Consider the following 14,171-nt stretch of genomic DNA (forward strand, 5'->3'; position numbering starts at 1 on the left):
TCCAGAAATAAGGAAGGGGAATCCTGGCCAGGAAAGTTCTACTTCTGGCTACTACCTTGACTTCCTCATCCATAAAGTGTGTGTGTGTGGTGTGTGTGTGTGTGTGTGTGTGTGTGTGTGTGTGTGTGTGTGTGTGTGTGTATCCATCTTTCTTCTGCTGCATCATAGAGTAACTGGAAGGATCCGAGTTAAATGAACCTCAGCAACTTGCCCAACTGCTTTGTAGCCAAAAGGTACTATGGAGACATAAGCCACCACGGTTCTCTGTGTGTGGAGCTAGCAGCCGAAGCATCTCGGTTTTGCAAGGAGCAAAATCTGTTGTCTGTGCTTTGAGTACATAGATGGGTTTCTCACAGGTTCATTTCCTAGTGCTCCCAAATGGAGTGGCTCACAAGTGGTATTTCACTTGAGGTGAGGAGCCGTGCTGTGCAGAATGAATGAGAGGCTAGATGGCGAGTTCATTGAGCGTCTTTGAAATACAATTCACAGAGAGAAATAATTGGCCCAGGGTAGGGGGCACCATTGAGCAGACAGTCCTCAATGTGTAACAAATGAGCAAACTTAGTGCAGACCTACTATGTGCTAGAAGTAAAGTGAGTCGTAAACATTGCTTATAAATAACAAACTGTGTGTGATGACGTGTGCCTGTAATCCCCAGATGGAGAGGCAGGAGGGCCAGAAGCTCAAGCTCATCTTCAGCTACATAGAGAATTTCTAGGTTCAGGGGCAGCTTAACCTACATGAGACCCTGTCTCCTAAAATCCTAAACCCAAAACACTTATAGCTTCAAGTGAGAGTTGTGGTTCCAGGCAGAGAAAACCCTGAAAAGGAATGATTTTAGCCATTTACTTTATAGTTTGGCCAATAAGGAAGGACATACTGGGGTATTAGAGTGTATGTTGTCTCTCATTGACCAAAATGTGCCATAAAGCCTATGTATATAGTAGCCTATAAGTATTTGTATGTAGACTCTATGATATTTATACAATGATGAAAATACCTAATATTTTATTTCTCAGACTATGCCACTCATTATCAAGTGATTCATGACTATAGTTAAAGAATTGGTTGACTCAAAAACAAAACAAAACAAAACAAAACACATAACCTGCATGAAGCAAAAAAAAAAAAAAAGAATTGGTTGACTCTAAAAAGGTTATATTTTGCAGCTGAAGGATTCCATTCAGCTTAACTCCACCTTCTAGCTCATTCCATTTCCCCTACTAAGTATACTCTTTAATGAAGTCTCTAGCATTTTCTTAGAGTATCCATTAATAAAGGAATACTGATTTGTGTCTTAATAGATACTATATTTTCTAGTGCAAAAGTGTAGTCTGGGTTAGAATTCTAGCTTGATCGCTTGATCACTTACTAGCTGGATGACCTTGGACATGAATCTTGTTTCTCAGAGATTCCTTGTGTATTTGGCATAATACCTTGTCTCTATCTTCATATGCAGTATTTAATGAGCTTGTGTTTTCAGGTGTCTAGCCTATGTCTGTATGTGCTGGATCTCAACATTAGCCCCTTTACTTTCCCCAATGTTTCCTTATAGTTCTAACCTCCTTCTAAATTTATAGTTCTTACTCTAGCTATTGTAGAAGCCGTTGTGTAGTATGTCCAATAATCTTAAAAAGATGCTGGAACTAAACTAATTCTCACCATTTTTTTCTGACCACTTCTTCTGCATCTCACTCTTTTTTAAAGCAATCTCTAACTTTCCTAACTCACCTAGTCCCATTTCTCTGTGCTGGTCCTATGTGAGTCTTCTTGTCTGGGTTCTGCCTTCATAGCCAGAACACCGCGACTGCTGACACAAACAGCCCTGTAGTTCTTCCCCATTGATGGACATGGAAAGAAGGGAGACAAGCACTTCTTAGTCAGACTATCTCATGCTCTCTTCAACTCCCCCTCCTCTCCAAAAGGAAGAGAAAACATTGTCTGGGTGGCTGGGTAAGTAAGGGTGGCCAGAAGTTGCCATCTTGATAAGACCAAATCCTTCTCCAGATAGACAAACTCATTTGAATGTTTTCTTGGGGCTAAAGTGATGATCCCTAGATACTGTATCTAAGTAGTCATCCTTCTCTAGCTTAAATTAACCACCTCTTTGTTTTTGTTTTTGGTTTTTTTTTTTTTATTCAGTCAATTCTTTTCTCCATGTTGCCAAGAGCATCCACATCTAAAGAAATCGATGCTGGACTTCTTTCTATTATTTCTTTCCCGGCCTTTGCAGTAGAAGATGTGAACCTTGTGAATGTGACCAAAAATGAAATTATTTCCAAGCTTCAGGTGAGCATTGGCCATGTTAGTGCACTCTGGTTCCCCAGTAAATACCACATTCCTGTGATGGCATGGAGCAGCTCATCCTTGCAGCTCATTGTGGAAATTTTCTAAATGGACTCACAGAGTGTGTCCAAAGTAGAGTCTATAGACAAGAAAACAGTCAGAGTGACTAAGTAACTTGATGGTCTTCTAAAATAGCAGAGCTTGCAACCAAGCAGCTTCTTTGAACCCCTAAACCTTATCTTTGCTATACTTCTAAGACAGGCCTGTACTTGGATCATTAACCCTTTAGAGGTTATAGGAAGACTCTTTGAGAATCTCCTGAAAGCTCTATAGACCCTACCAGAACAAAAGCACATATCCGGGTTCTAGCTGTGCAAGCACGAGGACCCGAATTCAAATTCCCAGCACCCATCTAAAATTCAGACATAGCAGGATGCATCCACAATCCTAACACTGAGAAGGAGGAGATGGGTGGATCCCTAATGTTTGCTGCCCAACTTCTCTAGCTAAACTAGTCAGCTCTGGGTTCAGTGAGAGACCCTATGCCAAAAAAATAATGTGGAGGAGGATTGAGGAAAAAAGCTAACATCAACCTCCGCTCTACACACACACACACACACACACACACACACACACACACACACAGAGAGAGAGAGAGAGAGAGAGAGAGAGAGAGAGAGAGAGAGATGCACATGTACATACTTGAACAAATACACATAGAAACACACACAAAATAATACAGAAATCTCTGTTCTGATTAATGGGTAAAGAAAATATGGTATACACACACACTGGAATTTTATTCATCTATAAGAAGAGTAAGTATGTCATTTTCAGGAACATAGATACAACTGAAGATCATTGTGGTAGAAAAAAGAAGTCAGAAACCAGCAACTTTTGTATGTTTTCACTTATATGTAGAAACTGGAGTTTTATATATATTTTATATATATATATATTTATATGTACATATATTTATGAATGAAAAGAGAAATGAGATGGGTAGCAGAAAAGGAGTACAAAGGGAGAGAAGAATAAGGTAGCAGGGAGAAGAAATATAAGTATTCCATGTTTTTTGGTACCATGGAACACACACACACACACACACACACACACACACACACACACACACACACCACATAAAAGGAGAAAGATTGACTTTGAAGGAAAAAAAGCTAATGGAAGGAGGAACGGAGACAAGAAATAATGAGTTAAATGAGAACAAAGTACAGTGGAAAAAATGAAATATTTCATTATGAACTATCATAATGAAAATCTTATTTTTGTATGCTAATAAAAATGTGAATGTTGAAAATCCATTACTACAGCAGTGAAATACAGTAACAGATTGCTAAGCTGAGACAATATTACATTTTCAGCAAACAGAAATCCATAAAATTGTCTTGCGAATTTAAGTTTCCTAAGTCAAAGCTTACATGTTGATAGTCTCACCTATATTCAGTAAGAAATGCCTTCGTCCCCTTGGAAACCAAGCAATTGAAGAGTCTCCAGGCATATTCCCAAAAGAAAGCAACTGGGAGAGTCAGACTCTGTGGAGGAAAGGGGATGGTTTAGATAGCTACAGTTGAAAGGGCAGTTGTAATGTCCTTCCAGGACAAATGGGCTTCTACATTGAGTCCCCTGGGATGATTCCCAGAACCACACAGAACTTGGATAGGTCCCCAGGACAAGTGATAGCCAAGCCTGCCAGGGAAGCACCACCCTCAGAAGAAACTGGGAAATAGGCACCCAAAACTAGGGATAAGGGACATCAGATAAGACATCATTGCACCCAGCCTCCTTTCTTGACACCCAGAAAGCTAGAGAGGAGCCCCGGCATCTGCAACCAGTGAACCAGCTGCCACGTAATGAGTGCAGGAAGCTCCTTTTCCGCATCTCCACCTCATAACCCCATCCCCCTCCTCCCAAGCCTTGCCAGGCCTCTGAAATAAACCCTCTTCCACATACACAGCTCAAGTGCTATGAGTCTGCAGAGTATCCTTTTAGCTTCCTAGATACACACACAGAAACCAGCCAAATATCAATGGCTTTTTCACCTAGTGAGGATACCTGGCATTTATGTATGATACTGTAAACCACATGAAAGAATGATCACTCACTAAATTCCTGATAATCATATTTGCAGCCCCACCCCGGTCTCTGAAAGAGTGTTCCTTTATGCTCCTCAAGTCTGAATTAGCTTTGCTCAATATTTGAAAAAGAAACTAAAGCAAAGAACATGGGTACATATTTCTTCACTGAAAGACTCAATGGGAAGGGAGACTTGAGTTGGAAAAAAAACAAAGAAAATTTCTTTTGATTTCATCAGCTCTACTTTTTTTCTTCACCTTACCAGGGGCGTTATGGATGTTGTCGCTTCCTTCGGGATGGTTATAAAACCCCAAGAGAGGTTGTATTTAAATATTGTTTATGTTCCTTAACTGCTTTATATCTACTTGCCACTGTGTCATTCTCCCTCCACTGATTATAATTATATGTTGAATATTGGGAAGGGAAGTATTAATTTTAGAGTCAGAAAGCCTGGAATTATATAGAAAAGACTGATCATCAGGTCAAGCAGTAATGTGAAGCTGGCTTGTAAATCAAGTCTGTAGTTTCCATGTTATTTTTTTTAAAGATCATCTGTAGCCTTCTCCTTTGGTTTTATTGCCACAGTGATTAATGTAATGATATAAACTCGAACAGATCATCTGCCAAGCAGATTGCTATGTCTTAGGATACTTTAATGTAATAATCTACTGAGGAATCCTGTGTGTATTTCTGATGTAGTTTCTAAAATTTTGTCCAAACTAGCATTTCCCCCATGATACTAGACTCCTAATCATAGCAGCCTCTAAGCTGTATTGACTGATACAGGCAAGGGAGATCCAGTGAGGCCCGGTGGCATTGCGTATGAAATCGAGCATTCTTTTCTAAAAGTTTTGATGTATTTGCTTCTAGGACCCACACCGATTGCATTATGACCCTGCTGAACTCAAGCTCTTTGAAAACATTGAATGTGAATGGCCTGTGTTCTGGACCTACTTAATCATAGATGGAATCTTTAATGGTGATGCTGTTCAGGTGAGAAAATGCTGGGCATTGTGCTCATAAGCCTTTTCATCCCACTGATGGGCTGATCACTATGAGCATAGCATCATTCAAGAATGCATTTCCTTGTTTCAGTTATCTGTTGCTATTTTAAAAGCTTTTCCAAAGCCTAGTGAAGTAAAGCAACAGCGGTTTTATTGATTTGTTCATAATCTCCTGTTTGGGCAGAGCTGGTAGGGACAGATCGTCTCTGCTTCTCCTCACATCACCTGGCATAATTCATAGGGCTAGAGGACCTGCTCTTAAGATAGCCCCATTCTGGTGGCTGGTGAGTGAAGTCTGGCTTCCAGCTAAGGCTGGATGCTCAGCTAAGCTGTGTGGCTGTGGCTTGGTTCTTCTCCATGTGTCTCACTTGGGCTTCTCACAGAAGTAGACTCTTGGGGTTACTAGACTTTTCATGCTGCACTCTTTTCCCCAAGAGTGTAAAAGCACAGGCCGCCAAGCTTTCTTGTGTCTTGAACTGGCAAAGTGCCTCCATCACATGGCCAGTTAAATGGCTGTCACATAGGCAAGAGTGGGCGTGGCGGGGTGGTGGTAGAGGGGTGGGGGTGGGGCGAGGATTAGACAACGGCATGAGTGCTGGGAGACACAGTTCCTGTCTCTCTCAGACAGGTGCTTCTTATATTTCTTTCAGATCAGGCGGTCATTTCGCTACTGTTATGTCTAGTTCAGAGGTCCTGTGGCTTAGTGACACCCTCATGTTTAGTGTATCAACCCCTAACTGCCTCCCAAGCTCCAGCTCTACTCTCTGTTCTTTCTGGTCTCTATACCTGAGCCAGAATGGTTTGTTTTTCAGAGTGATTTTATTTTTTTTCTCTTTTCTCTTTTTTAAATTAATTTATTCTTGTTACATCTCAATGGTTATCCCATCCCTTGTATCCTCCCATTCTTCTCTCCCTCCCATTTTCCCCTTATTCTCCTCCCCTATGACTGTTCCTGAGGGGGATTTCCTCCCCCTGTATATGCTCATAGGGTATCAAGTCTCTTCTTGGTAACCTTTAAACCCCTACCCAGATCTCGCCAATGGACAGAACACTCTCCACAGTTGAGTGGAGAGTGGGGTATGACTTTCACACGTACGCTGGTGCCTCATATTTGACCATGTCCCCTGGAGGGGGAGACCTGGTGGCACTCAGAGGAAGGACAGCAGGTTAACAAGAAGAGACTTAATACCCTATGAGCATTATTTGCTCTTATATTATACTTAGAGTTTATCTTGGGCCTTCTTGGCTTTTATTCTTAGTATTGAAAGCTCTCTGAACGACTGACTTTGAATGTCAATAAAAACAGACTTAACAGTGATCAAAGGGACAGGGGGCAGCTAAGGAGATTAGAATGACTGTGTGTCATATCTTTTTTTTTTTAAGGAAATAAGGGATAGTTTATTCTGTAACCATTTTAAGTGTCCGTGACCTAAGAATTCAGATTTAGGTTACTCCAAGTTCCATGTGCCAATGTGGAAGCAGTTTCATTAAGTTTATAGTTTTACTCAAGGAAGTCATAAAACAAGGCAAGTTTAAAATACATTGGTGGGATGGGTACACCAGAGAGCCAGCTACAGCAAAATAGGGGAAGCTTTTCGATCGACCACAGATTGCCATTTGAGCTTTGGGGATTGATGGAAGCTAGTAGTCAAATTAAAAGATTCCAAAAGGGTTTTATTATTATTCACAGGATATTAGTTCTATCAGAGAAGTGGGCAAGGAGTGGTTGTTCTGTAGGGCTAGACCCAGTCCAAGATAAGGTTGCTAGCCTTGGGACCTGCAACATTCCGGTCTCCACAGTACTGAAATTCTGATCAGTCTCTGTAGATACAACATCTTTTCATTCACAGTTCCCTCTGTTGGCCAAGCATTGCATTTTGTGCATTCAGGGGCCACATTTATATATCGAATATTGTAAGGTCCCATAGAGCTATAAAAGCTCTTTTCAGGAATCTGATACAGATGAGGCAGAAGGGAGTCTTCAGGACAGAGGAGTAGCTGGTAAAGGCCACTAAGAAACTCCTGGATCACTGGGGTGTGGTGTCTGGCGCACGCCTATAATCCCAGCACTCAGGAGGCAGAGGCAGGTGGATCTCTATGAGTTCGAGGCCAGCCTGGTCTACAAAGTGAGTCCAGGACAGCCAAGGCTACACAGAGAGATCCTGTCTCGAAAATAAAAAAATAAATAAAAATAAAATAAAAAAGAAAAGAAGGAAAGAAAGAAAAAGAAACTCCTGGATCATATGAAAACTATTTACATCACGATCTGGATCTGAATTGTTTTTATACCCTCTGTATGTGACATAAATTGCCATATCTAAAATTAAGTAATCAAGAACACAGTTTGATCTAATGGAGTAAACATTACAGATGAAACAAACATCTCTACAATAACCAGAATTTATGTATTTTTCATGACACTGATTATATACTTATCCCCGTATTTACAATTATTTGTACTTGATGAACTATCTTACTTATATTTAAATGCTTAGAAATGGGACATTGGAAGAAATCACTATAGGATTGTCGCTCTTTTTATTAGTAAAATACAAATATTGTTTTCATTTTTAATCCCAGCTAATTGTACTATATGGCATTTTAGATACTAATTAAATCAAGAAACATTAATACTTAAGGCATAAAAAAATCATGAATGTTGTTGTTAGACATTGATTGTTTTGTATTGTTTAGATAAGAAAAATTAATACAAGTTTTTTAGTATGTTTAGCTATAGTTAATGAAATTAAAGTTTAATTTTAAAACTAGATTTTTTTTTTTTGCTATTTTAGTTTTAGTGTTTTGGGGTTTTTTGTTTGTTTGTTTTTTCGAGACAGGGTTTCTCTGTGTAGCTCTAGCTGTCTCAAACTCGCTTTGTAGACCAGGCTGGCCTTGAACTCACAGAGATTCACCTGCCTCTGCTTCCTGAGTGCTGGGATTACAGGTATGTAGTTTTAGTTTTTTGAGACAGGGTTTCTCTGTGTAGTCCTGTTTATCCTGGAACTCACTCAGTAGACCAGGCTGGCCCCAAACTCAGAGATTTGCTTACTTCTGCCTCCTGAGTGCTAGGATTAAAGGCATGCACCACCACGCCCAGCACATGTGTGTGTATGCCTGTGTGTGTGTCTGTGTGTATTTGTGTGTGAGCACTCTCCCTCTCTCCAAATTATGCTGAATAATTAATGAATATGTATATATGTATGTAATGTATATATTTATAAAGACAGTGGAAAGTTGAATTTAAAAAATTTTTAATTTATCATTTATTCAGATTGTATCCCAGTTGTTATCCCCTCACTTGTATCTTCTGTTCTGAAGACAGTAAGGGTTTAGAGGGAGCAAACAGTTATAATAAAAAATGCTAAAAGGAAAATGCATAATATCTTTTGTTACTTCTTTATTATATCTTTTTTATTTTTTTAAGATTTATTGACTTTTATTTTATGTATATGAGTATTCTATTTGCATGTACACCTGTAGGCCAGAAGAGGGCATCAGATCACATTATAAATGATTGTGAGCACTATGTGGTTGCTGGGAATTGAACTTAGGACCTCTGGAAGAGCAGACAGTGCTCTTAACTGTTGAGCCATCACTGCAGCCCTTATATCTTACTGTATAGTGCTCAGAGACTCTGCTACCCACACCTGTGTTGTCTTTTTTATTTGACATATTATTTAGATTTGGGGGGCACTGTAAGGGATGAAACCCAAGGTCTTGTGCATGCAAGGCAAGTACTTTACCACTCATCTGTATCTCTAGCCCTTGTGTGTGTGTGTGTGTGTGTGTGTGTGTGTGTGTGTGTGTGTGTGTGTGTGTGTTAAGCTACTTGAGCTGACAGTACTACCCATGAGAGCCATAGACTTATGAAAACCTCAGTACCACACATGAGAAACTTTTTCAAATGATTAGTCAGAGCAGTCCAAGTGGCTCCCAAAGCAACATAAACTATTGATGGAATCCCTGTTTTCCTCTCAGCAGTTAAGGCAGGCTCCTACTAAAGACATACTTAGAACACAAAACTTGGATGATTTGAGCTAGATCTGACCAGAAAGCCTCTATGCTGCAATCTAGTTTCATTGTTGACTTTTGTTTGTTTTGTTTTTCAAGACAGGGTTTCTCTATGTAGCCCTGGCTGTACTGGAGTCACATTGTAGACCAGTCTGACCTTGAACTCACATGGATCCGCCTACCTGTGCCTCCCGAGTGCTGGGATTAAAGGCGTGGGCCACCATCTCCAGCCCTTGTTGACATTTTAAAATGATACAGTTGTGGCCATACATTGCCATCTTATAAGTCTGAAGTGATCAGAAAATGAGATCTGTAATTGAGCTCTCCAAAAAGCAATGTTTAAGTAGCTGGCGGCTGGCTGGTGAAGTTTTCTGCCCCACATCCTTCTTTCCTTTTATTATGTTGGTTTTTATCACTGCTTCTTCAGCTTAATGGGAATGTTTGCTTCAAAAGATTTTATTATACTAAGTGTTGTATCTTTAGAACTGGTATATATAGAGCATAGTATTTGCATTTCTTTTTTTCTCACATTAGATTTTTGTAACGAATAAATCATTCTTATTCCCCCATCTCTCTCTCTCTCTCTCTCTCTCTCTCTCTCTCTCTCTCTCTCTCTCTCTCTCTCTCTCTCTCTGTGTGTGTGTGTGTGTGTGTGTGTGTGTGTCTGTGTCTGTGTGTCTGTGTGTCTGTGTGTCTGTGTGTTTTGATGAAGATGAAACTCAAGACCTTGCATTATAGGCAAGCACTACCACCAAGCCACATTACCAACCCCAGGAAATATTTCCTAACCAACAACAAACTGTGTGTGTGTGTGTGTGTGTGTGTGTGTGTGTGTGTGTGTGTGTGTGTGTGTGTAGTAGGTACATGATCATGTATGTATTTAGAGGATCCTCGTGTGTGAAAACCAGAGGTTGATGTATGATATCTTCTCCAGTTGCTCTCTACTTCTCTCTTCCTAACGTTTCAGATTCAGTATAGCTCATTAATTCAGCTAGACTGGGTGGCCAGTGAACTTTAGGGATCCACTTGTTCTCTGCCCCGCATTTCCTACCTCTGGGGTCATAGATGTGCCACCAGGCCTTTTATGTGGATTCTGGGAACCTAGACTCAGATCCTCACACTGCACTTTGCTGACTTGAGCTATCTCCACAAGCCCTTGAGCAAAAGAAGAAAAAAAGAAAAGAAAGAAAGGAACTACTACTAGGCAGAAACAGAATGTACTGCCCAATACAGGGTTTCCATCCCAAGATGTTTAAAACTTGATTGTTCAGGCAATTTTTAAATATAAGAAAACCTAATAGTAAATTATTTAAATGAGAATGGCATGGGAATGATGTCCCATGTGTGGTATGTGTGGTATGAATGACAACACTGTGCAGAGTTTGAGGACCGAACAGCTACTTCCTTGGGGGCTGCTCTTGCCCTCTCCCTGGAAACTTGGCAAGTGCAGCTGGATTTGGGAAGGAAAAAGCAATGGTGTCCCTTCTCCTGACACTTACTGTTAGCCAGAGTCCCTCTGTTCTGCCACAGCCAAACATTTTAGCTTTTTTGCCCTGTTTGTTGCCAAGAGGCCTGGTTTGCTGTTGTTTTCTAAGCCATATTGTCATTGCATCATTAACTACCAGAACTCTGTCACACTAAAGATGTTAGGGCTGTTTTCCAGGTCCAAGAATACCGAGAAGCCCTGGAAGGAATATTAATCAGAGGCAAAGATGGGATCCACTTGGTGCCAGAACTCTATGCCATCCCACCAGACAAGGTAACCAGGTGGTGCCAAGCCCTTTGCGCTGTTCATCTATACTGAGTGAGTTAGGGCTTGACTTTTTGGTATTCTCCAATCACCATTTAGGACAAACGACCTCTTTTTCTCCGGAAGTGGTTTCTAAAGGCTAGTTTTTCTATTCATCATAAGGTATTAGAGCTTTGAAAAACACATGGAACATGCTTGACCATGGATGTCCTAGGGAGGCAGCAGCTTAAGACCTTTGGAACATACCTGTATCTGGTCTGTGGTTGAATCAGGTCATACACTTATGACCAAAGGACATGAAAGAGCCTGACTACACTGAGGGAATCTCTGCAATCTCTCCAGTCTAAAATAACCCTGGATTCTACTCAGAACCAGACCCTAGGTTCTAGGCCTCCACACAAAGCCACACCACCTCTTAATGGGCAGTATACTTTGTAGTTAGTAGATGTATCCACACATTAGGTACCCTACTGGGTCTTTGAAAGTAGTGATGTAGTAAATTTTTCTTGTAATCCACCCTACAGGTACCTGAAGTAGAAAGATTGCTAATTCAAGGCCACCCTGTATGACAGTGGCTCAAAGGAAAATCAAATAAACATACATTTTAAATGAGGCCAAGACTTGGTCCTTATATAGCATAAAAGTTCTGAGTATTACTTTGGGCTTTAATCTAGAGCAGTGCTTCTCTACCTTCCTAACGTTGTGACCCTTTAATACAGTTCCTCATGTTGTGGTGACCCCCAACCATAAGATTATTTTCATTGCTGCTTTATAACTGTAATCTTGCTACTATTATGAATCATGATATAAATATGTGATATGCAGAATATCTGATAAGCAATCTGTGTTTTCAGATGGTCTTAGGTGACCCCTGTGAAAGGGTCATTTGACCCCCAAAGAGATCACAACCTACAGATGGAGAACCACTGATCTAGAAGGAGCTATTAAATGTTAATAACTAAGTGACCATTTAGATTAAGAAGAAAGTCAAATAAAGGAATTGAGATTCTATGAAAATTGGAATATTCTACTTTTAGAAGCATTGGATTCTTTTACATTAATAATAGCCCACCTAGTCAGCTGGTTCATTTCTAGATCCACTGGGGGGTTCCTTGCAATGGCTTTATCCACTCAGTTCTAGCTAGACTTTTGAGTCTGAGCTTCTAAAAACTCCATGCTCCCATCATAGCATGAACAGACAGCTTTACATCATCCAGGCTTTTTTAGGACAAGACATTTGTCATGCCTCACCATACAGATTAAGTTATGAAGTCTTGTGCAAATTTCTTCATTTTACATTTGTAGCTGTATGCTATGGATACAATGAATGCTGATGAGGGTAAGGGTGTCTGGGTCATTTTCAATAGCTATATTTAAAAAAAGATGTATTTACTTATTATTTATATAGCATTTCTCTTGCACATGAGCCAGCAGGCCAGAAGAGGGCACCAGATCTCGTTATAGATGCTTGTGAGCCACCATGTGGTTTCTGGGAATTGAACTCAAGACCTTTGGAAGATCAGCCACGGTTCTTAATTTCTGAGCCATCTCTCGAGCCCCAATAGCTACATTTTCATATCCCTTGTTCGGATCACTCATTTTATAGTATGGAGGCATCAATGGGAGGAAGCTGGAAGCTGAACAAGGGAAAATCCATACCTTTGAGTATAGTACACCTATTTGATGGTAGAGACTAGCCACCCTTGCTCTCCCAAAAGGCTCATGCACTGACTATAGTAAATGCTTGGTGTCAGAGCTTCACTTTGCTTCCTGATGGATAATGCTGGTTGTACATCATAAAAATGTTACTCCACAACTCTCTCTCTCCTGAGTACCACATTGACTTTTAGGTTTCCACTCATGCAATACCCTCTTTATTTAGTATTTAGCTTATATGCTAAGCACCAGCATTGGACAATATTTTACCTTAACTTCATTTTGTGTTAGCTTCACAGGTGAGAGTTGGCAAGGTTCCTCAGTCACATCAATAACATATAGAGACCACTGGGAAGGAATCCTGCAAGACACCACATGTGGGTTCCTTTCTCCAGAAGGCTGGGCTGAGAATCTGGTCACAAGAGTTTTCTTCAGCCTTCTGGGGGCTAGCTGAAGAAGGCTCTGTCCTGAGAACCGGTCATGGTCATGAAGAAGGCCTTCTGGACAGGGAAGGAGTGCAGGGCAGCTGTGCTCAGCCAGGGTTGAGACAATGGGAGTTTGTGTCCTTTCCAGAGCGGGGAGGAAGCCTCAGGCATGTGAAAGGCCAGATAACTGACCGCACTTGATTAAAATAAAGGCAGTCAAGAGTCAAAGAACTAGATTTTAATTCACTAAGCGTAATGGTAAAAGAAAGACAAGGACAGAGAGCTACGGGGGAGAAATAGGGAGTGCACTCCAAACCTTCCAGCCTCTGGGTTTTTTAACTAAGGGATTTGAATAGCAGCAGACATTCCTAGCACACTTCCTGGGGCTTGTCTCCAGGACACCTTTGATATGTTTTTCTTCAAAGACACCTTTTGTGTGGGTTAGGGTCTGCAAGGAACTATCTTTTTAACACATTTGGGTTTGATGGGTTAGTTATCAGCAGGGGGTCTGCTCACCTTTGTCCGAAGCTTACCAGGAGGGAATGTCTCCTCCGCCTACTGACAAGGGCCCACAGCCACAAACCTGTATAGCACTTTCGTGCAAATTAGAAAAAGTCTGAGACTACAGTGGCATGCAGCCTATATACATGCTTGGACAAGGTACCACCATCCCTGGACCCTCCACAGCACATCTGGGGACTAGTGAAAGTATGTCTAAAAAACATGTAGTGGGCAGCTACTCCATGCCTGTCACAGCCTAGGAACTAGTGTACAAAGTGGTTCTGTAGCTGTGAGTATGTAAAAGCAGAGCTAGGCTATGGGATGGACAAAGCCACAGGAGAGATAGGAACAAAGATGTGGTGCAAATGCACCTGGAAGTAGTAGTTCAGAAGGACCAGAGTAGGGGGGAGAAAGTGCCTCCGTGAAGAGGCACAATTGAACCAGTTT

The 14,171-nt window shown here is 40.9% G+C and overlaps 1 protein-coding gene across 6 annotated transcripts in view; it reads left to right on the forward strand.

Annotated features, from left to right (window-relative positions):
• PHKA2 (phosphorylase kinase regulatory subunit alpha 2) overlaps nucleotides 1-14,171 on the forward strand; it is an 82,800-nt gene that overhangs the window by 31,428 nt on the left and 37,201 nt on the right. For all 6 annotated transcript variants that reach the window (XM_084790644.1, XM_084790643.1, XM_084790646.1 and 3 more), the window contains 4 exons: nucleotides 2,143-2,289; nucleotides 4,643-4,696; nucleotides 5,248-5,370; nucleotides 11,056-11,151. In XM_084790644.1, the coding sequence (XP_084646770.1) occupies nucleotides 2,143-2,289; nucleotides 4,643-4,696; nucleotides 5,248-5,370; nucleotides 11,056-11,151 (420 nt within the window). The remainder of the gene's footprint in view (nucleotides 1-2,142; nucleotides 2,290-4,642; nucleotides 4,697-5,247; nucleotides 5,371-11,055; nucleotides 11,152-14,171) is intronic.

This window comes from Acomys minous (assembly GCF_964271855.1).
Source record: "Acomys minous genome assembly, chromosome: 7".
Taxonomy (NCBI): Eukaryota; Metazoa; Chordata; class Mammalia; order Rodentia; family Muridae; genus Acomys; species Acomys minous.